Source organism: Myotis yumanensis, unplaced genomic scaffold (genome assembly GCF_028538775.1).
Source record: "Myotis yumanensis isolate MYYU_CA2020_CCGP unplaced genomic scaffold, mMyoYum1.0.hap1 SCAF_10, whole genome shotgun sequence".
Classification (NCBI taxonomy): Eukaryota; Metazoa; Chordata; class Mammalia; order Chiroptera; family Vespertilionidae; genus Myotis; species Myotis yumanensis.
The window spans coordinates 1,308,760-1,336,653 of record NW_027223761.1 but is presented as its reverse complement, the minus strand read 5'-3'; the positions used below and the strand labels follow the sequence as shown (position 1 = coordinate 1,336,653).

General features: G+C 59.8%; 1 protein-coding gene across 3 annotated transcripts; it reads right to left on the bottom strand.

Annotated features, from left to right (window-relative positions):
• Positions 1 to 279: 279 nt before the first annotated feature.
• On the bottom strand, positions 280 to 25,888 carry PTDSS2 (phosphatidylserine synthase 2). Of its 3 annotated transcripts, XM_070427131.1 has the most exons (12): positions 25,569 to 25,884; positions 20,665 to 20,766; positions 14,031 to 14,113; positions 9,265 to 9,332; positions 3,129 to 3,263; positions 2,828 to 2,878; positions 2,459 to 2,572; positions 2,175 to 2,293; positions 1,633 to 1,747; positions 1,416 to 1,561; positions 1,149 to 1,334; positions 280 to 1,028 (listed from the first exon to the last, which is right to left on the bottom strand). In XM_070427131.1, exons 1-12 carry the CDS (start codon positions 25,724 to 25,726, stop codon positions 869 to 871), a joined length of 1,437 nt encoding a protein of 478 aa, XP_070283232.1. In that variant the 5' UTR covers positions 25,727 to 25,884; the 3' UTR covers positions 280 to 868. The 3 variants fall into 3 exon arrangements, with proteins under 3 accessions (XP_070283232.1, XP_070283233.1, XP_070283234.1); XM_070427132.1 differs by lacking the exon at positions 14,031 to 14,113 and having other exon boundaries at positions 1,416 to 1,747; positions 25,569 to 25,888; XM_070427133.1 differs by lacking the exons at positions 14,031 to 14,113; positions 25,569 to 25,884 and having other exon boundaries at positions 20,665 to 20,680.
• Between the last annotated feature and the right edge of the window lie 2,006 nt (positions 25,889 to 27,894).

The following is a 27,894-nucleotide window of genomic DNA, read 5'->3' as shown; positions in this document are numbered from 1 at the left end:
GCCCTTTCTCAGCCTCTCGGCCACACCCCCCAAAGGAGTGGACAATGAAGCAACTAAGGAACCTCCCTCCTCAGCAGACGCTTCACTCCCTGCCAGGGTCCAGCGCCCCCACCCCCACCCAGAACCAGCACAAGCCGTCCCCCATGCAGGCACCGCCATGGGCACAAACACGGCCGAGCGGGTGACCCCTGTGCCCAGGCCGGCAGCCCCGCCACTGGACTCCTGCCCCTCCGGGCAATGACCCCAGGGAGGGGGCGTGGGGGCAGTGAAGACACGAGCTCAGACCATTGCCATTTATTTGTTCTGTCTGCTCATGGAGATGACCAACTTGGGACCAGAGACCCAGGACCCCTCCTTCCAACCTTGGGCACAGGGCTGAGGGTCTGGCCCCGCCCCCCACGCCCCCTGCGTCAGCTGGGCTGGCGGAAGGCTCCGAGGAAACGGCTCAGGGCTGCAGCTCGGATCTGCCCGTCTCGGCCACCTCAGGAGCTGGTGGACCACCCTCAGGAACACGTGGGGCACGGGGTAGAGGGGGCTGGTGGGGATCAGGGCCTGGCCCTCTAGGCGCCAGGGCTCGGTGTGGCCCAGAGGCCCGTGGGCAGACCAACAGAAAGGGGACCGCTGCCCAGGGCGCGCCCCAGCCACACCGCCGCTGAGAAGCCAGGAGCCCAGAGCCCACGAAGTGCACACACATGTGCACACATGCCACCCGCACACCAGCCCTGTGGGCCGGGCCTCCTCCATGCCCCCTGAGCCTCCCCCCTGAGCCTCGCTGTTGCTGGCGGAGAGGGAGGCCTGTCGGAGGCTCCTGACAGGAATCGGAGGAGGAAGGGACACAACCTGTGTCCTGGCGGGTGTGGGGGGCAGGTCAGTTCAGAGCCGGTGCCCCCTCCCGCTCAGCCTCCAGGGGCCCCGAGGGGCTGTCCGGTCCAGACGGGTGCCTGTCCGCGTGGCCAACGGTGTTGCCCTGGCCACTGCTGCGCTGCTGCTTCTGCCGCCGGGTCTCCTTGTACCGCAGGGTGATGTCCCTGGGGGCAGTAGGGCGGGTCATGGCCTGCAGAGGCCCCAGGGCCTGCCCTGCACGGCTGAGAGGGGCGGACAGAGCCACACAGGATCCGACCGTTGCACCCACCCGGGACGGGCCTCACCGCAGGAAGAAGCGCCAGACGGTCCAGGTGAGCACCAGCACGGAGCCGAGCGTCCAGCACTGGGCGATGTAGAAGGGCAGGGACAGCGTCAGCGTCTGCGGGTCGTACTTGACCACGATGAGCAGCTCCGTGGCCGTGATGGCGGCCACCAGCCAGGCCTGCTGGCCCAGCTTCTTGTGTGGCTTCCTGCAGGGGGAGGCATGGGTTTGAGGGCGCCCGGACCGCCTGCGCGGGCACGGGCCCTGCCCGCCCCTGCCCGCGGCTCACGGGTCATCCATGAAGTCGTAGATCTCCCGCATGGCCACGCCGCCCACGTTCACGAAGAACACCAGCCGCAGCAGGACCAGGGAGTGCTCCGGGGGCAGCCACAGCACGAACTTCAGGTAGAACGTGTTCAGCTCTGCCAACAAAAACTGGGGGACAGGGGAGTGTGGGCGGTGACCCCGAGCCCAGCGGGCCGTGCGCGGGAGGCAGCCGGCCTTACCACCAGGATGATGCCGCACACGGCCAGCCAGCGGCGCAGGCTGGAGGCGGGCTTCCACTCGAAGCGGACCCAGCTGTAGGGCGTGAACTGGAAAGCGATCCTCTTCATCTTGCCCCTGGAGCCGGGGGTGGGGGGTGGGAGGGCCTCAGCAGGTTCCTAGTCCCGTGCACCCCACCCCATGATGGACAGGAGAGGAGACCCACTCCCCGCCCTGGCCTCCCAGATCTTTTCCTGGACTTTCTTTCTTTCAAATTCAAAATAAAAATGGCAGAGCCTGCGACCACGCCATGAGGGCAGCCCTGGGCGGGCTGCGGGGCTGCGGCCGCTGGCCAGACAGCACGGGCTGACGTCCCAGCCACTGGGAGGGCCTTCGAGGTTCCCACGGGCAGCCCAGGGTCAAATCCCAGGTGGGGAGTACAGGAGGCAAAACCCTCATCCGCCCCCTCCCGAGACACGTGGGATGGCACAGGGCCTGACCCTCAGGGCCCTCCAGGCCCCACCCCGATGCCCAGGCCCTGCAGCACCACACTCGGCGGACGTACTTGTAGGTCGGAATGTTCCAGAGGCCCTGCCACTTGTACGTCTTCAGGGACAGCCACTTGAGGGTCTTCATGCCGCAGTAGATGCCCAGCCCATTGCAGATCAGCACGTCCATGATCCACTGGAGGCGGGAGGCAGCGCCGTGGACCCTGCAGCTCCGTCTGGCCTCCCCTGAGCCCCTCCCCCTCCCCCCCTCCCCCCTCCCCCGCAGGGTGGGCGGGCCTGGGTGCGGGACACAGGCCTCAGGGCAGGCCAGGGCGGAAGCCCTCCCATCACCGGCACCTACGTGGTCCCACCAGCACTCGCTGAAGTTGGGCAGCTGGTGCTCCAGGCTGTATTCCAGGAACTCGAACATCACGCTCACGATGGTGCATGTCCACCAGTCGCGGATCATCAGGGTCTGCGGGTGGGGCAAGGGCATGCCCGCTGCGTCACTCGGGAGCAGGGCAGGCACAGGGCGGGGCCGGGGTCTTCTCCGTTGTTCTCACGGCCACCACACCACATGCCATGGACGGGCGCCCGGGCGGTCTTGCGCTCTGGCCCCCGGCGTTGCTCATCAGAGTCAGACCACTCTCAACGTCAACCCGTGACCAGCAAAGGCCCCGGACACAGGGTGGGTGGCAAACAGGACACGCCAGCCGACCATGAGCCTCACCTTCAGGTACCAGCCGATAAAGTGCGCGGGCACGAAGCCATCCAGCTTGTCCTGTGGGTGAGACGCAGGCCTCATACACCCCCCAACCCTGTGCAGCCCCCACAGCCCTGCCCGGATGGGGTCCTGTGGTGTCCTCACAGCCCGAGGCCTCCCTCCCCTGTGCACACCCAGGGCCCAGGGACGATCTGGGGTCTCACACACGTGTTGAGGCGTGTTGGACACACCCGGACCCGCGGGCACAGGGTGCCCCCCAATGGGGACCGCCCCCCCCGCATCCTGCCCCGCCCCCGGGCGGCCTTACCCAGACGTTGTGGAAGGGGTCTGTCTCGTTGTCTGCGTCGTAGATGAGGCAGTTCCCACCATAGTCCCTCTCCGGCAGCGGAACCCCCAGCCTGGGGTCCACGTACTTCAGAAACTGGCGGCCATCCTGCACGGTCTGCAAGGCCAGCGTCCGCGTGAGTGGCCCTGCCCCCGCCCGGCACTGACACCTCCAGCCGCCCAGGGGGACGGGTTTGTGGGGCGCAGACGACACTTACTTCGGTCGACCACACGCCGCCCCCTACTCGGGGCTGAGCGGACCGGGGAGTCCCGAGCTCCAGGGAGTCCGCACCCCACAGAACCAGGCCGTGTGGGGTCACAGGTGCGCCTCCCGTGGGAGCACTGGGGTCTCCGATCGCTGGTCTCGCTGCCCCCCCCCACGATGCACAGCGTCAGGAAGCCCCTCCCTCTCGCAGACACCAACATAAGCACACACCCTGGGACCGCGGTGACGGAGGAGGCGTCCCCCACATGCTCATCACTAAGACTCTGTCCCCCACCCGCCCCAGGGAGCAGCCCAGCGAGGCTGTGTGACAGGCGGCGCTCAGACCTGCGTCTGTCCCTCAGCTGAGGCCCTCCTGTCACATGACCGAGGCCCTCCTGTCACATGGCCGAGGCCCTCCTGTCACATGACCGAGGCCCTCCTGTCACATGGCCGAGGCCCTCCTGTCCCACGGCCGAGGCCTCTGTCACCAGCTGAGCCCGGGTCTCTGGGAGCGCCCCTCAGACAGGGATGTGCTGCAGAGCTGAGGTCACCCGTGGGCTCTGTAACCTGGGGTCTGGGGTGAGCAGGGCGGAGCAGAGTCTTGGATCCTCAGCCCTGCAGTGTGAACACGCACAGGGGAACCAAGATGGCGGCATAAGGTACAGACTGTGCGTGCTGCCCCCCACAACATCGAAACGACAGCTATAAGACAAGGCAGCGATCATCCAGAACCACGGAAAGCTGGCCGAGGGGAAGTTCTACAACTAGAAGGAAAGAAAGAAGCGCATTGAGACCGGGTAGGAGGGGAGAGGTACGGAGGTGCGCGCGAGGGCTGCGCCTGGATGCGCGTTTTTTTTCAACTGGAAGGAGATACAAGCTCTTGAATGCACTGAGCTCCTTTAAGGCGAGACTCTGGGGTCCCAGACTCCTTCGGGGAGAAACTGGACAGTCTTGCAGCGGTTTGGAAAGTGAGGGGGGCTTTCTCGCAGAGCTGCTTGCAGGGATCATTGTTGCTGTGGGGGCGCAGCGTTGCAGAGACACAAGGAGTCGCGGAGACGCGAGGAGTCGTAGAGACGCTGACGCTGACGACAGCCATTGCTGTTTGCTCCGCCCTGGTGATTCTCTGAGACCCCGCCCCACTCAAACTACATCCCCTCCCAAGCTGTGCTCAGCGGCACAAAGGAATCACCTCGCCTTCTGCAGCCTAACCTAACTGCAGCTGGGTCAGAGACTCCAAAACTTCCAAACCCCAAACAAGAGGAGAAATCTGCTGATATCGCTGTCGCTCCTGCTGGGCGGACCCACACAGTGGTTGACCTGGAGATCCAGGAGCCAGGGTACCCCTGGCCAGATACCAGATTTCAACTCCTCACATCCATAAGGGACACACTCAAGAGGCAGACTCAGTGAGCACCAAAGCCCCACTGAAGCAAGTCCTGCCCCACAAGGGTGTCTCCAGCACAGCAGTTCTTCTTATAGACACAGCGGGTCCTCGCAGCCAGCCAAAAATGCGGAGACAAAGAAACAGGTCACAAATGAAAGAAATGGAGGAAAGCAAACTAATGGAGGACATAGAGTTCAGAACCACAGTTATAAGGTTACTCAAGAATCTTCTACAAACCTCCGAGGAACTTAGTGAGACCTTCAAGGATCTTAATGAGAATGCCAAAAAAATGGAAAAGGACCAGTCAGAAATTAAACATACATGGACTGAAATAAAGAATAATATACAGAGATCCAACAGCAGATGAGAGGATCCCAAGAATCAAGTCAAAGATTTGAAACATGAAGAAGCAAAGAACACCCATCTGGAAAAGCAAAACGAAAAAAGAATCCAAAAATATGAAGACAGTGTAAGGACCCTCTGGGACAGCTCCAAGCGTACCAACATCTGAATTATGGGGGTGCCAGAAGAAGAGAGAGAGAGCAAGATACTGAAAACCTATTAGAAGAAACCATGACAGAAAACTTCCCCCACCTGGTGAAAGAAATAGACTTACAAGTCCAAGAAGCAAAGAGAACCCCAAACAAGAGGAATCCAAAGAGGACCACACCAAGACACATCATCATTAAAATGCCAAGAGCAAAAGACAAAGAGAGAATCTTAAAAGCAGCAAGAGAAAGACAGTCAGTTACCTACAAGGGAATACCCATACAACTGTCAGCTGATTTCTCAACAGAAACTATGCAGGCCAGAAGGGAATGGCAAGAAATATTCAAAGTACTGAATACCAAGAACCTACAACCAAGATTACTCTACCCAGCAAAGCTATCATTCAGAAGTGAAGGTCAGATAAAGAGCTTCACAGACAAGAAAAAGCTAAAGGAGTTCATCACCGCCAAACCAGGATTATATGAAATGCTGAAGGATATTCTTTAAGAAGAGGAAGAAGAAAAAGGTAAAGATAAAATCTATGAACAAGAAAGTGACAACAAATAAATACTTATCAACAAGTGAACCTAAAAATTAAGTCAGAATAAACTGGTGAATATAATAGAAGCAGGGACATAGAAAGGGAGTGAACTGACAATTCTTGGGGGGAAGGGGGTGTGGGGGATGTGGGAACAGACTGGACAAAAATCTTACACCTAAGGATGAGGACAGTGGCAGGGGGTAAGGGCATGGGGTGGGGTGGGAACCAGGTGGAGGGGAGCTATGGGGGGAAAAAAGAGGAACATCTATAATAATCTGAACAATAAAGATTTATTAATTAAAAAAAAAAAAGAAGCCATGGAGGACGGACCACTGTGGCAGACAGACCTGACCCCACTCTGCAAAGGCCAGTAAGGCCCTGGCCCTGGGCCCTCCCTATGACAGGGCTCCCATGATGGGACGCAGCCGGGGGTGGGGGTGGGGGGGCAGATGCAGGGAAGGAGGGTGCAAGTGACAACGGTGTTTATTTACAGACACGAGCGAGCGTGGCCGGGGAGCGTGGCCGTGCGCCTGCGGGGCCTCGGCCCTGAGACCTCCCTCCAGGAAGAACAGGGCTCCTGCGAGGGCCGGGCCTGGCCTGGCTGGGCAGGAAATGCCAGGATGGGCCTGCAGTGCCTTCTGGTGCAGAAGGAAGGGAAGTGCTCAAAAATACAAGACGAAACCAAGTAAGACGCCCAGAACCCACAAAGACGGGGCGAGGCACGCAGGAGCCAAGCAGGGAGCTCCCGCCGGCCCAGCCATCTGGGCCATGAAATCAAGTACAACCCAAAGCACCGCAGCTCCGAGAGCAACAAGCGGGGACCCTGACAGCCTGGGCAGAGGCAAGCCCCCCCCTCCCCGCCCCCCGCCCAGGGGGCTCCGGGCCAGGAGGCGGCTGTGTGCAGCCCACCCTCCCAAGTCCCAGGGAGGGAACCTGATGCGGGCTGGGGGTGGGGTCGAGGCGGGGTCGACAGCGACAAGTGATGTTGGCGTTGGCACCTTTATCTGTCAGATCACGAGAAAAACACCAGGTAAATCCCAGTGGCCCTGACACCCACACCAGGAAAGCCCCGACAGGAAACGGGGTGCCATCCCGTGAGTGTGGGCGCAGGACCCTCAGCACAGCGGACGGAGCACCGCGTGCCCCGGGCTGCTCACTGCGCCCAGGGTGGGTCCCCGAAACACTGCTTTGCTCCAAACAAGAAAGCATGTCAACGTAGCACACACATCACGCACAGAGGCAGCACCCACATGCTCACCTCATTTGACGAAACCCAACACGTGTTCATGATAAAGACAACGACAGGAGCAGAGGGACTGCCTCCACTTGCAAGGGCCCCCAGGGAACCCCCAGCGGACAGCATTCTGAGGGGACGGACAGGAGGTTCTTCCCTAAAAGCAGGGCCGCCCGGCTGCCCGCCTCCCAGTCTGGCTGCCGCTGGGCCTGGCTGGGCAGTGTGACAGCGAGAGGGGAGGCGGCACCAGGTCAGAGGGCACAGAACCCTCTCTGTGCAGATGGCACGACCTGTGTGCAGAGGATGCCCAGAAACCCACCAACAGCAGCAAAGAACTGTCAGCATGAACCAGCTCAGCGAGGGCGCCAGGCGAGAGCTCCATGCACCAAAACGAGCTGTTTCTGGAGAATGCTAACGAGCCAGCCGAGCGTGGAGCGGAGAGTTCTCCCCTCCAGGCCACACCAGGGCCTGCACTGCGAGGAGGTGCCAGCGCGTTCCCTGACCTTCAAGACGGAAGGCCCTGTGCTCGCGATGGAAGGCACCCCAGGGGCGGTCAGCACCCCACCTGCCGCACAGAAACGGAAACGGGACCCTGAAAGGCACCTGCAGCTGCAAGAGACCTCGTGGGTCAGACCACCCGGAAGAAACAGGAGCCATCACTTCCCAATTCACTTCCCTCTGCTGGGGCGCGACTCCCGGCCCAGAGGGGCCTGAGGAGGTGGGACCGCTCAGTGCTCTGGGGGGTCCTGGGACAGAAACAGGCTTAGGGGCGGGAGCCCTAAGAAAGAAGCAGCTACTGACAGGGGCTTCTGGTGGCAAACGAGGCTGACGTTACACACAACACGAGCCAGCAGCAGTTCTGACCGCCTGACTGTGTGCACGCAAACACGAACAGGTGTTAACATTCAGAGCTGCACGCTGCCCGGAAAGGAAACTACCATGTGAGCACGAGCGCCCGGCCGTCCTGAGGTTTCTGAGGCCGTGAGCAGGGAGGCGCTTGGAAGTGGAAGATCCCACGAAAGGCGCGTTCACTGAGCCAAGCAGGAGGAAGAGTACAGATCCTGACCCGACATCCACATCCTCGCGACGGTCCCGCAGGACGCGCACGGGAGGGAGAGAAGCTCCCAGAGCCACAGCCGTCAGCCACCACACAGAACCCCAGTGAGCGCTGCTGGGCCGCCGGACCCACCGAGAGCACCATGTCCCGGGACAGGTGTGCTTCTGTCCCAGCGCTGGTCCTGCCCAGATCTGCGTCCCTGCCACTCAGAGCCAAGGCGGCCCACCAGGTGCCCGAACGGGAGCCAGTCCATACACTTGGCCCTGCCCCAGCTTGACTGACTCACGGCCGCCAGGCAGAGCCCACGCAGCACACCCTGCACCAGAGGCCCGGGCCGGAGCTCCACGCCCAGAATACAGATTCTGCTGAAAGGGGACGTGTCAAGGTCCCCTCACAGCTTCCACTCACTTTTTAAAAAAATGTTTTTATTGATTTTTAGAGAGAAAGGAAGGGAGAGGGAGAGAGAGATAGACATATCAATGATGAGAGAGAATCGTTGATCGGCAGCCTCCTGCACGCCCCCTCCTGGGGAATCGAGCCCATGACCCGGGCATGTGCCCTGACTGGGAATGGATCCGTGACCTCCTGGCTCATAGATGGACACCCAACACTCAGCCACACTGGCCGGGCCTACTCTCACTTTTGTGGGGGTTCAGCTTTGCTTCTGTGGACCTGGAGGACTCCCTGTGCTTAACCAGGCAAATTTCAGGACCAGAATCTGGCAGCCATAAGAGACAGAGCCTGCCAGGCAGACTGCCCTTCAGGGAGCAGCCTCTGCCTGGGCCCTCGGCCTCCTGGACTGCAGTGTTCCTGCGGCCGAGAGACCTGGTAAAGCAGCTCCTGGTATCATCTTCCCACCCATCGGCTGAGACCAGCACCTGCCCATCCAAGCTGCACAGCTATACCTCATCTGCATTGTACTGACCAACCAATCAGACTGTGTAAATCTGAATTCCTCATTTGCATGGAAATGGGCCAATGGGGAACCAGGGCAGGAAGGAACCTGCTCTAGAAGAGACAGCCTCTCCTTTGCCTGCAGGAGGCGCCTGCCCTTAGGCTTCCCAGTCGGCAAGCCGTTCACTTGTGTCAGGTTTCCCCCTTTCCACACCTCAGCCGGCCTTTGCTGACAGCCCAGGAGGGGCTGATGTGCTTGCCTGGGGCCACGCCATCACCTAAATCCCGTGCGCCCAACCCGGAGGGGCGGCTTACCTGGAAGAGTATGAAGATGAGGAACAGCTCGTAGACCACGCTGACACACAGCCAGAACCTCCAGTACGCTGCGAAGACAGAGACAGTGTCAGGGGGCCCGGCCCACGGTCTGGACACACGGTCTGTTCTGGCCCCGCTCAGTCTAGCAGGTTCCTTAAAGCAAGACCTGGCTCAGATGCAAGCACGTTTCTCTCTAAAGGGTTTCCTTCCGTTCTCCCATTCCAGTCTCGATCCTTTCTCTCTCTCTGGCCTCACTGCAGCACAGAGGTCCGGAGCAGACGGACACGCTGTCCTGTGCTCACTAGCCGGGCTTTGGCCCAACACCACATGGGCCGCAGGCAGGTTCTGGTGGACTCCTTTGATCAGGTCCAAAAAAATCTTTTTTCTTCCTGTTTTTATTGATTTCAGAGAGGAAGGGAGAGGGATAGAAGGATAGAAACATCAATGATGAGAGAATCATTGATTGGCTGCTTCCTGCACGCCCCTCACCAGGTATTGAGCCCAAAACCTGGGCATGTGCCCTGACCAGGAATCAAACTGTGACCTCCTGGTTCACAGGTCAATGCTCAACCACTGAGCAACACCAGCAGGGCTATCAAGAAACTCTTTTAGCCCTGGCCGGTTTGGCTCAGTGGACAGAGCGTTGGCCTGCAGACTGAAGAGTCCCAGGTTTGATTCCGGTCAAGGGCATGTGCCTGTGTTGCGGGCACATCCCCAGCGGGAGATGTGCAGGAGGCAGCTGGTCGGAGTTTCTCTCTCATCGATGTTTCTAACTCTCTATCTCTCTCCCTTCCTCTCTGTGAAAAATCAATAAAATAATATATTAAAAAAAAAAAGAATACATGCACGGGTTGTGGGCTCGATCTCCAGTGTGGGGCATGCAGAAGGCAGCTGACCAGTGATTCTCTCTCCTCATTGATGTTTCTCTCTCTCCCTCTCCCTTCCTCTCAGAAATCAATAAAAGTATTTTTAAAAACCTCTTTTAATTCCAGTATGCGAAGTTGCCATGAATGAGCATAACACTTTATTTTTCTGCATTTGGGGGGACCAGCTATTCTCTGTAGTGTTAGTGATGAACACAGGAATGCATGCTCCGATGCTGAACCCGCCCGAGACCCTGGGATGAACCTAACGTGGTCACCATGACACCTGCTGTCGGGGCCTGGTTTCTGTTTCCATGAGGCATCTGGGAGCTGGTCCCTGTGGTGACTGCTATGCTTGGAGTTAAGAGAGCAGATCCTACATGTTCTCGTCACCAAAACACGGCATCACAGGCGGAGACAGGCGGTGCTGGTTCAGTGTGTGGGGGGTGGGGGGGGGGGGTGGGGGTGTGTGTGTGTGGTGTGTGTGGTGTGTGTGGGAGGGGCGTGTGTGTGTGGGGGGTGTGGGGTGTGGTGGGGTGTGTGTGGTGTGTATGGGGGTGGGGTGTGTGTGTGGTGTGTATGGGGGTGGGGTGTGTGTGTGTGTGTGTGTGTGGGAGGGGCGTGTGTGTGGTGTGTGTGGTGTGTGTGGGAGGGGCGTGTGTGTGGGGGGTGTGGGGTGTGGTGGGGTGTGTGTGGGGTGGGGTGGGGGGTGGTGTGTGTGTGTGGTGTGTATGGGGGTGGGGTGTGTGTGTGGGGTGGGGTGTGTGCGTGTGTGTGGTGTGTGTGTGGGGGTGGTGTGGGGTGTGTGTGTGGGGGGGGGTGGTGTGTGTGGTGTGTGTGTGGGGGGGTGGGGTGTGTGTGTGTGTGGGTGTGTGTGTGTGTGTGTGTATGGGGGTGGGGTGTGTGTGTGTGTGTGTGTGTGTATGGGTGTGTGTGTGGGGGGGGGTGTGTGTGTGTGGAGTGGGGTGTGGGGGGGTGGTGTGTGTCCCCCGCATGTGCTACACCAGAGCACAGCAGGCCCCTCTCCCCAGCTGCCTGTCACAGCCCCCGCGGGCAGCTGAGCTTTTCACTGCGGGAGGAGGTCGGGAGGGGCACTGAAACTACTCTAAAATGCAAACGGTAGCTTCTGCCTTCGAGAATCGCGAGGATCCTGTTTTTTTAAAATATATTTTATTGATTTTTTACAGAGAGGAAGGGAGAGAGACAGATAGTTAGAAACATCGATGAGAGAGAAACATCAATCAGCTGCCTCCTGCACATCTCCCACTGGGGATGTGCCCGCAACCCAGGTACATGCCCTTGACCGGAATCGAACCCGGGACCCTTCAGTCCGCAGGCCGACGCTCTATCCACTGAGCCAAACCGGTTTCGGCGCAAGGATCCTGTTGAATAAAGTCCCACGGCTCTACTTTCCTTTGCAGGTGACGCAAACCCCCAGCCGACTCTTAGGAGCAAGTTCCCGGGACTAGAAAGGGGCTGACAAGCTTCGTGGACTCCGGGCCAGGAGAGCGGGGCGGGCCGGGTGGCTCTGGGCCGTCTCTGCTCCCCGCCCTGCAGCGGGCCCCCAGTTAGGACGGACTAGGTGCGGGCAGGAGGGTGGGGGTGGCGAGGTGCCAGGGCCTGAGGTGCCAGATGGGGCCTGCGCCTCCGGTGCTGGAGGAGCAGCCACGGGAGGGACAGTGTGAGCAGTGAGTTAGCCTCGATGACCACTTACTAGTTCTTGTCTCTCTCACGTGTTACAGCGGTGACCCTACCCGTGCCCTGCCGAGGGAAGACCAGCGCGCAGCAGAAAGCACGGTGTGGGCGCCCAGGCTCGTGCGCTCGGAGCCCTGGGCCTGGGAGGAGCAGCGAGGCGACAGGCGTTCTCCGGCGCTCACGGAGGCTAAAGCTTGGGAAATGCTCCTGGGCCAAGGGCTGCGAGAGCAGTTACTGGGCTGATGGTGCAATCAGGGCCCCCGCCTGCAGGCGCCCCGCACATCACTCCACAGGCCCCAGACCAAGCCTGAAGGCGCCCTTCCCCCACTGCTGCTGTGCACCTCAGACCCCGCGCCTGCTGGCACAGAGGGCGGCCACCCAGAGCCCCCACTGTCACCCTGTGTTGCCCACCCCTCTCCCCCCATTTCCACCACCAGGAGTTTGGTCTCCGGCCCTCATTCAGGACCACCCCCCGACTTTCTCCGTGAACATTGAAGCTGGCCGTCGACAGCGCTGGCAGCGCCGCCCTGACTGGCCCCACTGTCGGAGGGAGAGAGACACCTCGGAAGGGAAGTGCCTTCTCAAGGACAACCAGGTTTCCAGAGAGAGAAGCCCAGAGAGCCTCCTCCCAGTGACGCTGGGGGAAGGGGGGGGGGGGGCCCACCACACTCCTCTGTGGAGTCAGAGCCCCCCTCCCACTGTCCCCCGGGTGTGCTGCACAGGGCAGAGAGTTCGCCTGGCAGGAGACATGGCGAGCTCCCTGCCAACAGGCCCTCGCTCACAAACATGGTGCCCACTAGGCCTCGAACACGTCCCTTCTGAGGGCCAGTGGGATCATCACGGCTCCTCCTCCCAGGACTCAGATGGAGAGAGCCCAGATGTGCACACAGGCGGCGGAGCGCTCACTGCAGCTCATGGGGACCCCGAGGCAGCCTCCGCAAGGAACGGGTTCACTGGAGCACATTCAAGTGGCGGCTGAACAAGCAGCCATTAAAGTCAAGCTGTCAGCTCTGGCCGGTGTGGCTCAGTGGATGGAGCGTTGGCCTGGGGACTGAAGGGTCTCAGGTTCAATTCCGGTCAAGGGCATGGACCTTGGTTGTGGGCACATCCCCAGTAGGGGGTGTGCAGGAGGCAGCTGATCGATGTTTCTCTCTCATCGATGTTTCTAACTCTCTATCCCACTCACTTCCTCTCTGTAAAACATCAATAAAATATATTTAAAAAAAAAAAAGATAAAGTCAAGCTGTCAGCCCTGGCCGTTTGCTTGGCGGTTAGAGCGTTGGCCCAAGGATCACAGGGTCTCGGGTTTGATTCCCGGCCAAGGGTAAGTTCCTTGGTTGCAGGTGTGTCTCTCACGTCAATCACTTTCTCTCTCTCCCTCCCTCCCCCTCTCTCTAAAAAAAGTCAATGGGAATAACATCCTCGGGTGAGGATAAAAGAGAAAGGACGGACGGACGGATGGACGGACGGACCCAGCTGTCAAATAAACAAATAGGAGATGCCCGTGTCAGCCTGCGTGGAAATCCATGATGCGAGGCCACTCCCACGGTTCCAACTGCAAAGCAATGCGCGGAGAGACGTCTACAACACGTCAAAGCCTAGCAGTGTTATCTGGGAAGTGGCATTTATTTTTACTTAAAAATATTTCTGTATTTTCCAAATTTTCTACAATACACAGCCCTACTGAGATGAAAGGAAACACGTTACTACACGTGACTCTTCCGGAAAACAAAGCCCCCTGCCCCCAGGGAGCGGGAGCCACACGCTGGCCGGGCAGGCGGGTCCCGGGCTGTGCGTTGTCAGGACTCCCCATAACTTCGGGGACAGGGACAGAGATAACGTGACGCAGACAGGGCCTCAATGGCAGGGCGGCCGCCTCACACCTAAGGCACGGCTGCCCGTTGGAGCCACCCCAGCGCCACTGGATAGGCCCGGGACCCTCCCTGCAGGAGCCAGGGGGAGGCAGAGGCAGAGGCAGGGGGCGAGGACAGCTGCAGGCCAGGACGAGCGGGGCCTGCGTGGGGCTGAGGGATCCAGGTGCTGAAAGAACAGGAACACCCCCATTCATCCTCCTCGGATGGCCACAGCGGGGGTGGCTGGCCCGGGAGGGCAGGGCAGGGCACTCCCACCCAGCAGCACAGACAGAGCAGCCACTCAGAGCAGAACCGCCGCGCGCGGGCACACACACAAAACGAAATGGCAAGTTACCTGGATGAGGTCTGGAAAATGGCCCGTCTTTAGCTTGTGTGACTCCAAAACATAAGAAAACCAAAATACTGGCCACAATACCTCTGCGAATAAAGAACAAACAGCCCTCAGTGTGCGTAAGCGCAGGTCCACGCTGGCTTCTCCCTGGCGGGAGGGGCCCCCGGGATGCCCACCCAGTGACAGCCCCGACCCCAGGGGGGCAGGCGGGCCGGAAGCTGGGCCTGGGGCACCCGTGGAGAAGAGCCCTGCGCTGGGGCTGCGCATTGTACCTGAGTCACTACCCCGACACAGCGGCCTCCCCTTTCGGGGCGCCCGGGGTCTCGCACCCCCTGGACCTGCGCTCTCCTGTGGGGAACTGTCCTTTCCTTCTGCTCAGATGCCTCGGGCCACGGGACTATTCGTCCGGCCAGAGAACTTAGGTGGGAGGAGAATTATTTTTCCGGGTCACCAGGCAGCCAGTGGGACGGACTGGGCTCCGTGTCCTGTTCCGACTGCGCCCGCCTTCGGGGAGGTGTGCCACGGGAAACCCGGCCCCTCAGGGCCCGTCTCCACCTGCGTTCCTTGTTGGTGCTGCAACAGTCCCACCCCAGGAGCGCCTGCCGGGGCCACGGATCAGCCAGTGGTGGCGGGAGGTGTCTCATACTCGGTGGGAGCCCGGAGAGGCCGCGGGCACCGCCTGCCTGCCTGTGTCCTCCCTACTTCGGGGCGTGAACTGTGGGTCCCGGGCTGCACTGCCTGCACCACGACGCCTTCGTCCGTAAGAAGGAAACGCTACTGAGGCGAACGGATCCCACTGTCACTGGCCAGACAGACAGGTCCTCTGAATTGGAAAAACTTCCAAATTGAGAAACGTTTGGCGAGCTCTCACCATAACAGCACTTTTACTGATAACTATAGAAAGACCTAATTATTACTATTGTTTTAAAGTATATGTTTATTGATTTCAGAGAGGAAGGGAGAGGGAGACAGAAACATCAATGATTGAACCATTGACCAGCTGCCTCCTACATGCCCCCTCCTGGGCATCGAGCCCACAACCTGGGCACATGCCTGACCAGAATCGAACTGTGACCTCCGGTTCCTAGGTCGACGTTCAACCACTGAGGTCACCAATCAGGCCCAGGTTATTCTGTAAATGAGTGCACAGAAATCTAGCAACAAGCCTTACAGACAGAACCCGCCCGGGGAGCCTTACCGAGTTCAGTCTCCACTTCCCCTCATGAGTCCCACACGTGCTAATAAAACATTAGGTTAATGAGCCCTGGCCAGTGGTTCAGTGGTTAGAGCATCACCACCCCGTACCAAAGGGTTTCGGGTTCGATTCCCTGTCAGGGGCATGTACCTTGGTTGCAGGTTCGATTCCCCAGCCCCATTTGGGGCGTGTGCAGGAGGCAACCAGTCGATGTATCTCTCTCACATCAATGTTTCTCTCTTCCCCAACCCCCTTCCATTCTCTCTAAAACTCTATGGAAAAAATATCCACTCGTGAGGATTAGAAACAAAACAAAAAGCCACACATTAGGTTAATGAACAAGAGAAAGGGGGAAGGCCCCAGGGAGACTCCAAAAAGGTGCGAGCCTTTCGAGGTGATTGAGAAATCAGGTGAGTAAAGCCAACATCGACCGGAGCAGAAGGAAGCGGCGGGAAGTCCCTGCCCGTCCCAGAGGTGGGGATCCGAGATGGTCATTAAGATGCTCGAGAGGATTCAGCAACTCCCTGACCAGAAATGTGGTGACATCGGGAACACAGCGCAGAGCCTGCCGGGAGCTTCTGAAAGGCCCCTCCCTGAGCCAAGACGAGCCGTGTGCGCCAGGGACAGAGCTGGTCAGGGATAACTAGTTAGACAGGAAGGTCAGCCCGTGACGTCACTGCAGTTTCACCCCAATTCCTTGGGAATTCAGAGCAAACGCCCGCATCTCACAACCCTCGGTGAGGCCGGACGCAGCGGCAGGAGCGGCTGGAGCCCACCTGCCTTCTCCAGGGCTGAGGGACAAAGGCGCCCACACCCTGCTCCCCTGGCCCCAGGCTCCCTGGCCGGGGACCCATGCAGGCCTTTACCCTCGCTCTCCACAGACACCCTCCGAGAGCCCCCACGCCAGGGGACCCCTCCCCCGCCAGGCTCCAGGTCTCCGTGCGTCTGTGTGTGCTCAGGTTGCTGTGTGGCATTCTCTAACTCTCCTGATACTACTAATTTGTAAAAGTCCTCTATTTTTATTTTAATCCTCACCTGAGGACATGTCTTATGCTTTTTAATTGATTTCAGAGAGGAAGAGAGATGGAGAGAGAGATAGAAACATCAATGATGAAAATCATTGATTGGCTGCCTCCTGCACGCCCCACACTGGGGATGGAGCCCACAACCCGGGCCTGTGCCCTGACCAGGAATTGAACCGTGACCTCCTGGCCTCACAGGTCAACGCTCAACCACGGAGCCACGCCGGCTGGGCTGGGGTGAAGTCTTTAGCAATAGCTATATTTATGTGCACTTAAAAATGGTTTCCTAAATCTCTTTGAAACTTCCAAGTTTTGCTAACTACGTTAAATGATGGAAATTCATGGCTATCCAGACTATTCCCAAATAAGATAAAATAATGCAACATTAATTACTGAACATAGATTTGTCTACTTTAGTGTCTCACCACAGAGGAACCCATAATATTCAGCTTTCTTAGTAAACGCGTCTTGTGCCTCATTGAAAGAGCATAAGAAAAAGCACCTATTTCTAGAAATTACAAAATGTATTCATAAATTTATTAACCTATGAATCACTGGTGTGACAGTTCACAATTGCTTACTTCTTAGTTTTCACCAGAAATTAAAGTTTCTATAGATTAAGAATTCTAATATATGTAATTAAAGCCACAAATAATAATAATAATGATAATAATAATAAAATAAGGAAAACAACTGTGTATACCAGAAAGATAGGGCATGTTTTGGCTTAAAAACAGGCGGGAGGCGTGGAGACGTGTTTTCCTTACGGGACATGACAGTGATTTGTCCTGTGATTTCTGAGCGAGTCAGAGAACAGGAGGCGGACTGCAGGGAGAAGGAAGCTGCAGGAAGTGTAGGGAAGGGAATGCTTGGGGAGAGAGTTTCTGTGCGACCACGCTGGGTCCGAGCGGACGGAGGCCCTTTAAACAGCTTTCCTCCGAGCAGTGGATGCACCTCGGCCCTGCGTCTGGCAGCACAGCTCCTCCTGTCTCCGCAGGAGACACTGAGCGCTCCCTGCCTGGGAGCAGAGCGCGTGGCCCGAAGAGAACGCGCTGTGTTTACGTGGTCGCACGGGCCTTGATTCTGTGAGAACGCCGCTCTCCACGGCAGGAGCTTATCTGCGTCTGAAACGCAAAGGTTCAGCCACAAAATGCAAAGGCGGGGCCCGTGCTGCTTCCGCAGGGAGGCCCCTTCCTCCCACACCCAGTGCCAGCCGGTCATCCTGACGCCCTGTCCACGGCCACAGTCTGCTCCTAAGTCAGGGCAAGGAAGGTGGGTGACCACGGCTGTGAACTGAGCGGCGTTGGCTACGGGCACCCTGGCCGCCCACTCCCGGCGTCTGCCTCCCTTCGCCTGGCAGTCAGGTGAGCCGAACCCCACTACGGGCGGTCAGGTGCTGCTGCGTGCACCACTGCCGGGGGCTGAGGCCTCGCAGTGCCCGGGGCGGTGGGAAACGCGTTTCCACGTGAGGCACGCCTCCCACAGCCTCCGGTGGTCGCGGTGCCTCTCCGAGCACCTCAGCGTGCCGGGCGCCTGCACACCTCCTGGAATCAGCCCGCCCGCATCATCTCGACCAACAGCCAGGCCACGGGGTCACAGAGACCGGGCCCCAGCCGAGCAGGTCACCACACGGACGGCACGGTGCAGGGTGACGCAGTTTCTGTGACTTTCTGTTTGAAACACTGCTGGTTCTCTTTCTCTTTTCCCAGGACATAAAGACCTGGAGGGGACGGGAACTCACACAAATCTCTAGGCACCGCAGGGGAGCCTGATGCGAGTCCTGGCCTTGGCTTTTCTGGCCTCAAGGTCAAGCTCAGTCTGGAGACTCCTGAGGGAAAGTCCACCGAGACTGCGTTCAGTGGTCAGTTACTACTCCTGCTGCTCCTGTGCAAAGAACAGGCCACATTTACTGAAACCGGACTCTTTTGCTAGTAACTAGTCTTTTTGTTTGTTAATCCTCACCTGAGGATATTATTTTCCCATTGATTTTTAGAAAGAGCGGAAGGGAAGGAGGGAGAGGAGGAGAGGAAGAGAGAGAGAGAATCACTGATTGAGGTGAGAGAGACACATCAATTGGTTGCCTCCTGCATGTACTCGACGGGGGCTGGAGAACGAACCTGCAACCCAGGTATATGCCCTTGACTGGGAATCGAACCCAAGACCCTTCATGCACAGGCCAACCCTCTAGCCACTAAGCCCGCCAGCCGGGCCGCCTCTAACTGTGTGCCTGTTTCCTGTGGTGGGGTTTTAAGAGTTTGCATCTTTTGGAAACAAGTCCTTTCTCAGATGTTCTGCAAACATTTCTGAGCTGTCGGTGGCTGGTCTCTCCTGGTCTTCACGGGATCATCTGTGCACTATGCTACTATGTAAACGTCCCATGCCACCAACAGATACGTGGGCCACTGACGTGTGCGGTGCCGGCGGGCACTCCCAGCCGCGAACCGGGCCAGAGCGGCGCCCTGTGATGTCACAAACCACCGTGCGGGGCAGCAGCACACAGGTGCTCGCTGAGCGACGCCCCTCAGAGCTGTTCAGAGGGCAAGAGGCCTGGCTGACGGGGGGGGGGGGGGGGGGGGGGGGGGCTGCCTGAGGCCGGTGTATGTTAATTATACGCCAACAAAGTGACTTACAAAGAAAACTAAACTGACTCCCCCAAAGTGACAGAGCCTGTTCAGTCCCAGAACAAGAACAATGGTGCACACAAGCTGGAACGGAAAGCTTGAGAACAGCTCCCTAAGGTGTTCAGTGCCAATGTCTGAACGTGAGCAGGACCTGTGCGTGGAACCTGCCAAGGGCAGCAGAGCTCCAACAGGGACATCAGCCCTGCAGGGAGCTGCCCCGCCCCAGGGCGCTGGCACAGCCCAGACCAGGTGCTGCCACCTGCTGGGGAGGCCCAGTCCCAGCCCTGGGAGGCGTCCCAGGCCACTCTGCCCGGGGCCACTCCAGCCGGGGCCACTCCAGCCGGGGCCACCTGCTTCCTGCCACAGTACTTGCCCGGTGACATCGGAACTGCTCATCTCTGCCCCAATTTCACAGCGTATGGCACCTCTTCAGTGTGGCCACGTCGCCCCGGCCTCCCTGCCCAGCTGTGCCGGACCCTCCACACAGCGAGACGCCTAAAGGAAACCTGCCTGGCGCGGAGTCTCGCCAGAGGGGGGCGCCCTCACAGACCCCGGGAAGGCTCCAGAGGAAGGATCGCCAGTTACAGCCCCAACAGAAACGATGCCCAAGAAACTGCTGCCCAGGACTCAGGAAGACACCGTCCCCGCCCTAAGCCTCCCGCCCTCCACAGACCTTCCCTAAGAACTTCCTCCTTTTCTCCCTGAAAGAACGCTCTCTCCTCTGCTTGTTCCACTTGCTAGAACTTGCTGGTCCCTAATTGTAATTCTTTGCTGTGCTCGAATAAACCCATTTTTTTCTGGTCAAATAACTTATTTTTTTTTAATATATTTTATTGATTTTTTACAGAGAGAAAGGGAGAGAGATAGAGAGTTAGAAACATCAATCAGCTGCCTCCTGCACATCTCCTACTGGGGATGTGCAACCCAGGTACATGCCCTTGACCGGAATCGAACCTGGGACCTTTCAGTCCGCAGGCCGACGCTCTATCCACTGAGCCAAACCGGTTTCGGCAACTTATTTTTTTAAGTCAACAAATCCAGCCAAACTCACAGAAAAGATCAAGTTCTACTTAGAAAACCCCTCTAGGAAAACATGGACTCCTGCCCACAGCCTCAGTGTCTCCCGTAGCCACCGGTCCAGTGTCCTCCCGCGGGCCCTGCTGCACAGAGCACAGCCCCGGGCTGCCCCAGGGCCCAGGCACAGTCCCACTCCCCCCTCCACGCCGGACCCACTGCCCAGGGCCAGCCCGCCACCGGCCCAAGTACAATCAGGGGCCGGGGCCAGAGCAGGGCCCAGCAGCAGGAGGCAGAACCGGGGAGAGGTGCGGACTGCCGGGCTGACGCCCAGTGCTGACCGGGAGATGGCATGGGAGGGGGCAGACCCCTCGGTGGAGCCAGCATGACAGGAGGACAAGACAGGGGCTCCTGGAGGGAGCACAGCCCTGAGGCCAGACCCCTGGCAGCCACTGCTACCTGGGAGACAGCTGGGAGACAGGCTCGCTGCAGGTGGCTCTCCAGTCCCCCAACAGCAGGCCCAGGACACAGCTGACGGGAGCCACCTGGCCCCTGAACGGGCCGCCGACACCTGCAGAGCACACGGCGGCGCCCACCACTCCCAGCAGGTGGTTAGCTCTCACGCTACAGAAGCAAGGGCTGGCCCCCGGAGGGTTTACAGCCCGTCCCCCCAGCTGACCGCGGTCCCTGGCACTGCCAGGCCTCAAGGCTCTGCCCCACCTGCTGCCCGAGCCCTGCTGGCCTCCTCCCTCGTCCCGTCCCCCAGGGCCGCAGGGCCTGGTTACCTCTTGGTGTTGTAGGCCGTGTCCTGAGGCGTCTCCTCCAGCAGAGTCACGTAGCCCAGCACGCAGGTGAGGATGAAGAGCACGGTGAGCGTGTGCGCGCGCCTGAAACCAAACACACCGCGGCGTCGGGCCTCATGCGAGACACACACCCTCCACTCAGAAACAGGGCTGAGCGTCCCTAGTGGGGGGGCCCCGCCCTCGGGGGGAGGAGCACCGGCACACTGGAGCGCTGAGGTGAGGGCTGCACCCAGAGGACCGCGGGAGCCACACGTGCTGTGCTCGGGGCGGGCAGCGTGATGGCCAGCCTCGTGAGCCATGCAATGACATCTGAGGTTCCCAGGACCACAGCCCAAGAAACGAGAAAGGGAAGGGGTGAGGGACAGCAGGACCCGCCGCAGGAGGGTGCACCCTCACGGAGCCTTCACTTGGGAGAGCTGCGGGGCGCTGAGGGAGGCGTGGGCACGGCCCGGCCCTCGGCCTGATGTGGGAGGACAGGCGGCTCGCCCGGAAGTGGGCCGCAGGCACCCAGAGCCGACCTGGGAGGACCGCAGCGGCGGCGTCAGACGCTGGCCGGGCCCTCTGCGAAGGGCGCCCCAGCCCAGCTCCCAGGCCCCAACGAGCAGGGGTCCCTGCAGAGACAACGGGACCCGGAGTCTCAGTGTCTCCATTTCCAGGAGATGCTTCCGACTTGGGAGGCGTTCGTGACCAGTGAGTACCCCCCCAGAACAAAAGGCTCTCCAGGGGGACCACGCAGGGCGGCCCAGCACCCTGCTCCCCGGCACCCTGCTCCCCGGCACCCTGCTCCCCTGCACCCTGCTCTATGGGAACTGCTCCGAGGCCTGGGCAGAGGGGGGAGGAGCACCAGGAGGTGCGGGCCACCAGGAACGAGGAAAGGACACCAGAAATTCACGCGAAGTGGACTCGTCTCCGTGTGTTCTTGTTTGTGCAGCTCATTCGAGTTGAATCTTTGCTAAACTCGGAACGGGAGGATCAGAGCATTACTGTCTGTTTTACAGGCGAGGAAACCAAGACAGCGAGCATTGGCCAAGTTCAAACGCAGGGCGTCTCTGAAGCGTACGCTGTCCAGCGACACCAGCACTGGACCCCTGCGCCCTGACCTGGCGCCCACAGGTGTCTCATCCCTTACGTTACCTACAGTGACACCGACTCCAGGGCGCGCAGTTCCGAGCTTTCGCACACGTGGCTCCTGAAACACATTCTCGCGCAGCAGCACAGAGAAGTAGGCACCAAACACGACAAACAGCTCATGAAGAGAGCAGGGCTGGGAGAGTCCGTCTCTCCAGGTTAGAGACGTTTTTTAATAAAATGATGGGCCTCAAGCAGGGCCCGGAAGAGAGCAGACAACTGACGGGCAGCTCGCTCAAGGGCCAGCAGGACGAGGCTCCTGGACTCCTGAGGAACTAGTCAACCGTGTCAGGACCAGGGAGAGCGCCACGGCCGCCCTTAAAGCCAGTGCTGGAGCCCCGTCTGGAGCCCTGTACCTGATGCGGGTGAGTGGGGAGGGCTTAGGGGCTTTCACTGAAGCCTTAGAGCAACACTCCAAACACTGGGCAGAAAATAAGAACATGGTGCCCGGCAAGGGTGGCTCAGTGGTTGGTGTCGGCTATGAACCAGGAGGTCATGGTTCTATTCTGGTCCAAGGACAGGCCTGGGTTGCAGGCTCCATCCCCAGTCGGGGGGTGTGCAGGAGGCAGCCAATCGATGTTTCTATCTTCCTCTCCCTCTCCCTCTCCCCCTTTCTCTAAAAATAAAAACTCATATATTTAAAAGAAGAAAATAAGAACAAGGTGGCTGAGGCGGGACACAGCAAAGAAGGCAGGACAGCAAGGGGGCGGGGAGGAGCGGCCGCCTGGGTGCGAGCGCGCAGAACTACGCAGATCGACGGGATGACACCGACCCCAACTCGCAGAGACGGCCCACAGGTGCCGCTCAGCAGGAGCGAAGGCGGACCAGCCGCCGGGTCTCGGAGGAGGAGAGCAGGCCTGGCACGTGGGGGGAGGGCGGGCTCGCACCTCCAGGTGAGGTGGTTACAGGAGCCACGTGTGCGAAAGCTCAGGGAACTGCACGCCCTGGAGTCAGTGTCACTGACGGTGACTTAAGGGATGAAACACTCCAGAAAGTCATGAGACCACCTGTGGGCACCAGGTCAGGGTTCAGGCCAGCAGAACGGTCCCGCAGGCCTTCGAGAAGCGTCCCCAGAGACCAGGCCGGGAAGGAGCAGGGAGCAGGACCCCTCTGGGCCAGTGCTCACCCGACCTCCAGTGGCGGCCAACAGTGCTCCTTGCCTTGCACTCGGCCCATTTCCACTCCTGTGGGAGTAATGGGGGGGGGGGGAGATTCTGCAGGCAGACCACCCCCCCCCCCCCGGGGCCGGGGCCAAGCGTGCACCCTCTGCTTTCGCACCCTGGTGGCTAATGGGTCACTCTGGGGAAGGTTTGGGCCCTGTGATCCAGGCCAGGACGACAGCGGCTGTAAGCCCTGTGACTTCTGTCGCTCAGCGAGGGTGAGGGTGTGAGGACAGCTGGCTCTCTGCCCCGAGTGGAAAATACCGCTGTCAGTCACCCCCCCACTGTGCCGAGTGGGCAGGAAGGCAGGCCTGCCAACCCTGTTGGAGAAAACACGAGGTGTGGCCGGGCACGTGCACAGCGCCTCAGCCGGGGGCGGCCGAGCAGAGGCCTGGCCCAGGTGTGCAAGGGGCGTCGGGGCTGTGACACTGACCGCCCACCAACAGGCAAAAGCTGGGGAGTCAAGCTCCCCAGATGTGGCCGAAGCCGGCAAACCCCTCTCCCGCATAACTGAGAAAGGTGCGCTCCGGTGCCCCGCGCCTCCAGCACCCCACACCCTGCCGGCTCCTGTGCTCCCCGCAGGGCAGTGAGGGGGCCGCGCCCAGGGCAGGCGCTCCCAACATGTCCCAGGAGTCAGGAAGCCGGTAACCCGCGGCCTGCAACCTGCAGGGGGCGTGTCACCGGCACCTCTCAGGGCGGCTCCCAAACACGCTGTGGGTGTGAGCGGACACATCTTCGCGGCTCCTGTGTCTGTGGCCGCTGGATGCTCCCACCTGAGACCACAGTTGGCAGAAGAAGCAGGGTCCTTGCCACCTTGGAACCCTGTGGTCCTCACACCCCCTCCCAGGAACTCGGTTTAGGGGAGCCCACACCCCGTGGCTGATAAGCAGTAACAGAGAAACCCCAAATCCTCGTACGTGGCCTCCACGCCATCATCCTGGGCCCCAAAGAAGCCACCTTCTTTGACAAGGAAGCCTTAAAAGCAAGATTCTGAACCACACAGTGTCCCTGAGTGAGGCTGGACACCAAGTCATTCCCACTAACACATTTTTATTAGTTAACTTCTTGTAACGCTCACTATTAAAACCCTCGAATGAAGTTGAGACTTAAAAATCCCAGCACAAATCAGTGAGGGAAAGCTCGGCGGTCACGTGCTAAGCTCTGCGGGGAAAGGACTGCCAGGCAGGCGCTGGGGGCCCCACCGAGGAGGGCGAGACCCCAGATGCAGCCAGAAGCTGCACACAGACCCCCTGCCCCCCCCCCCCTGCCAGAGCACAGTGCACCTCACACCTGCCGTGGGGAGCCAGGACCACCCTCCCCACCCGCAAGGCAGGTTCCCCGAAACCAGCCTGCCCTGCGGCACCCCTTCTAGAGAACCTCCCTGGCCCGTCGCCCTCCCCACAGGCAGGCTCTGCTTCAGCTCCAGTCTGGGCGCCCCACTTCCGTCTGGGCGCCCCACTCCCGACGGACCACGCGCCCTGGGGACCGGTGCTCAGGGCTCCAGGTGAGGGTGCGCTCCCGGCCTCCGCTGGGCTAGGACAGGCTCTTGAGTCCCAGGTTTGTGCCCGAAGCTGCCAGCTTAGTCCCAGAACCGTCACTGGCACCCAGGAGGGGGGCCCAGCCAGGCGCTCCAGAACCTGCCCCGGGGTCACAGCTGGTCTGAGAAGGTGGTGCCCTCCCCCTGCAGCTGACAGGGCAGCTGGACAGGCCTGAGCACACGCAGCAGGTCCGGCAGGACCCAGCAGCTCTGGGCCACACCCTGTGGACAAGACACCCCGTCCCTGGCTCCCTCCCACTGGCCCGCACCCCATCCCAGCATGTTCTCTCCCCACAGATAACAGCTGCTGGCACCCACAGGAGAGACACCCCGACACCGGCCTCCATGCATCTCCGGAGTCTCACACAAAGCAGGACCCCCCTCCCCGCCCCCCGAACCGTCCCCCACACACCTCTCCTGAGGCTTCCCCTGGGGGGCAGCCCCGCCGGCGGCTCCCCTCGCTCCCGGGTGCCAGGGCTGCCTCTCCCTGCGCTTTCGGGGGGCAGAGGCCACAGCTCCACCCCCGACTCACAGGCCAGGCACCCAGCAAAAAGCCCAGCGTGTGGCCTGGGCGCTCTCTCTCGCCAGGGAGCAAAGAGAACTCGGGAAGGTGAAGGGTTACACCAAGGTCAGAGCCATCGGCAGAGGCGCACCCCTGGGACCTGCCGGCCACCCCCCCAGCACACGAGTGCCACCCCACGTGCGCCCTCCCAACCCAGACGCTGCCCCCCGCGACCCCCACCGCAGCCCGGGGCAGCCCGACCCGAGGCGGGGCTGGGACGCGCGCCCCCGGAGCCCGGGCCGGGCAGGCGCCCGAGCGGCGGGCGGGAGCGCCGGGAAGGGTCGCGACGAGGGCAGAGGCGGACTCCGCACCGGGAGGTCAGGAAAAGCCGGTCTCAGGTGAGGCTGAGCCACGTCCTCCGCGGTTCGGGGGAGGGAGGCGGAGACGCTGGGACCACCGGGCAGCCGCGGGGCCGGGCCCCGAGCCCCCGTCACCTCGAGCCCAACGACGTGGCCACGCCCCCGCGACCCCGGCCGGACCCCCGGCCGCCGCCACTCACCAGAAGAAGGTGTTGGTGCCGTCGTCGTAGACCTCGGACTCGGTGCTGCGGCGGCCGGCGGGCGGGCCATCCGGCGGCTCCTCCAGCGCGGCCTTGCCCGCGGGCACAGGGGACCCCGGCCGCGGCCCCCCGGCGCCCCGGCGCTCGCCCCTCCGCATGGCGCCTCGGCCCCGAGCCGCTCCTCCCCGCACCTTGACCTCACGCTCGCCGGGTCACCGCGAGAGCGAGAGCGCCGCGCACGGCGCACGGAGCGCCGGGAAGGGGTCGAGGCGCTCGCCGGCGGGGTCTCCGGAGAGCAGGGGCTGGGGGCGGCTAGGAAAGGGTAGGCGGTGCATTGTGGGACGTGTAGTCCGCACTTCTGGGCCGCGGGGCATGCTGGGCCTCGTAGTCTCCGACCTCAAGGGTTAGAAGCGGTGCTTGCTGGGAAGGATGCCGCCCGGTTGCTAGGTAACCGCCAGCGGCTTGCTGAGAGCCGCATGGTACTGGGGCGGCCTGACCGGAGCCGGCCCCCCGAGCCCCGCCCGCGCTTTCCTGGAGCGCCTTCCTGGTGGACACCCGGCCCCAGCTTCGAGAGACCAGAGCTGACAGGATCTCCGGACTCTAGCCTGCGGGACCTAGTGAAATTGGCCCGTTAGAATAGTGGAGACGTGCTGATTTGGGGTGACTCAATGTGTTGATATAGACCGGCCCCCGCAAAAACCTGTAGCCCTGAGCCACTCTGAGAAACAGTCTGACAACTACTCAGTTAAACACAGTTACCATGTGACCGGCGATTCCCCTCCTAGGTATACCCAAGAGAAGTGAAAATGTGCTCACAAAACTTATACCTAGACGTTCACAGTTATTTTACAAAATAAAACAGCCAGGCCCACTGGCGTGGCTCAGTGGTTGAGCGTTGACCTATGAACCAGGAAGTCTCGGTTGGATTCCTGGTCAGGGCACATGCCTGGGCTGTGGGCTCGATCCCCAGGGTGGGGCATGAAGGAGCAGCCGATCAATGATTCTCTCTCATCACTGATGTTTCTATCTCTCCCTTCCTCTCTGAAATCAATAAAAATATATTTTTTAAAAAATGAAATTAAAACAGCCAGTTATTTACCAGAAAAGTGGATTCATTCAGGAATCGCAGAGGATTGCAATTCGGGACAAACATGCTACAGCAGAAACTATGCGCAAGTCCAGCAGGCAGGGGAGAGGGAGGTCACCTATAGAGAGAAAGGCAGCTGTGAGCACAGCCCATCAGAGGGAAGTGAGTCAGGCGGTGGTGGCTGCTCCTTGGCCAAGTTGCCATGGTTCCCATTGGCTGGGCTTGATGGGCGAGGAGAAATTCTTCCTTCCTCCCGCTGGGTAGTAGGGACACATCTTGCTGGGAATGCAGCGTGTCTTTTCCTGTTGAGTCTGGAACTGACATTCTTCCCATTGGGGAGTAATTGACCTGGAATTATGTGTGGGGCTCCCCCTTCAGGACTCCGGACTCCATTTAAATGAGGTTTCTTTTCTTTTTTTAAAATATATTTTATTGATTTTTTACAGAGAGGAAGGGAGAGGGATAGAGAGTTAGAAACATGGATGAGCGAGAAACATCGATCAGCCTCCTCCTGCACACCCCCTACTGGGGATGTGCCCGCAACCAAGGTACATGCCCTTGACCGGAATCGAACCTGGGACCCTTCAGTCCGCAGGCCGACGCTCTACCCACTGAGGTAAACCGGTTAGGGCTAAATGAGGTTTCTTTTATTAATTTTCACAGCAGCATCATATATAATAAGAGGCTAATAGGCAAATTGTCCCCTTGGGAATTTGACCAATCGGGAGTTCGAACACTCGATATGACGTGTGCTGACCACCAGGGGCCGGCGCAGAACAAAGGAAGGACCCGATCAGCCCTGATCGCTGGCCAGACCTAGGGACCCTAACCGTGCACAAATTTCGTGCACCAGGTCTCTAGCAGTTCATAATAGCCAAAAGCAGGGAGCAGGTAATGTCCATCAAATGTCCACACTGTGTCTCCACACAAAGGGAAGTCACTGGGCCGTAAAAAGGAATGCAGTTGTGACACATGCTGCAACAAGGGCGAACCTTGGAAACATTTATGCTCAGCGGAAGAAGCCAGTCACAAGAGACTACATTTTTAAAAATATATTTTATTGATTTTTTACAGAGAGGAAGGGAGAGGGATAGAGAGTTAGAAACATTGATGAGAGGGAAAGATCGATCAGCTTCCTCCTGCACACCTACTACTGGGGATGTGCCTGCAACTAAGGTACATGCCCTTGACCAGAATCGAACCTGGGACCTTTCAGTCCGCAGGCCGACGCTCCATCCA

Excerpts from the sequence above, each read along its gene's own strand:
- PTDSS2 (XM_070427131.1), bottom strand. The coding sequence starts at position 25,726 with ATGCGGAGGGGCGAGCGCCGGGGCGCCGGGGGGCCGCGGCCGGGGTCC. Across the intron at positions 2,573-2,827 it reads TTATCGGCTGGTACCTGAAG|ACCCTGATGATCCGCGACTG; the intron begins GTGAGGCTCATG and ends CCCCACCCGCAG. Across the intron at positions 2,294-2,458 it reads GCGAGTGCTGGTGGGACCAC|TGGATCATGGACGTGCTGAT; the intron begins GTAGGTGCCGGT and ends TCCCGCCTCCAG.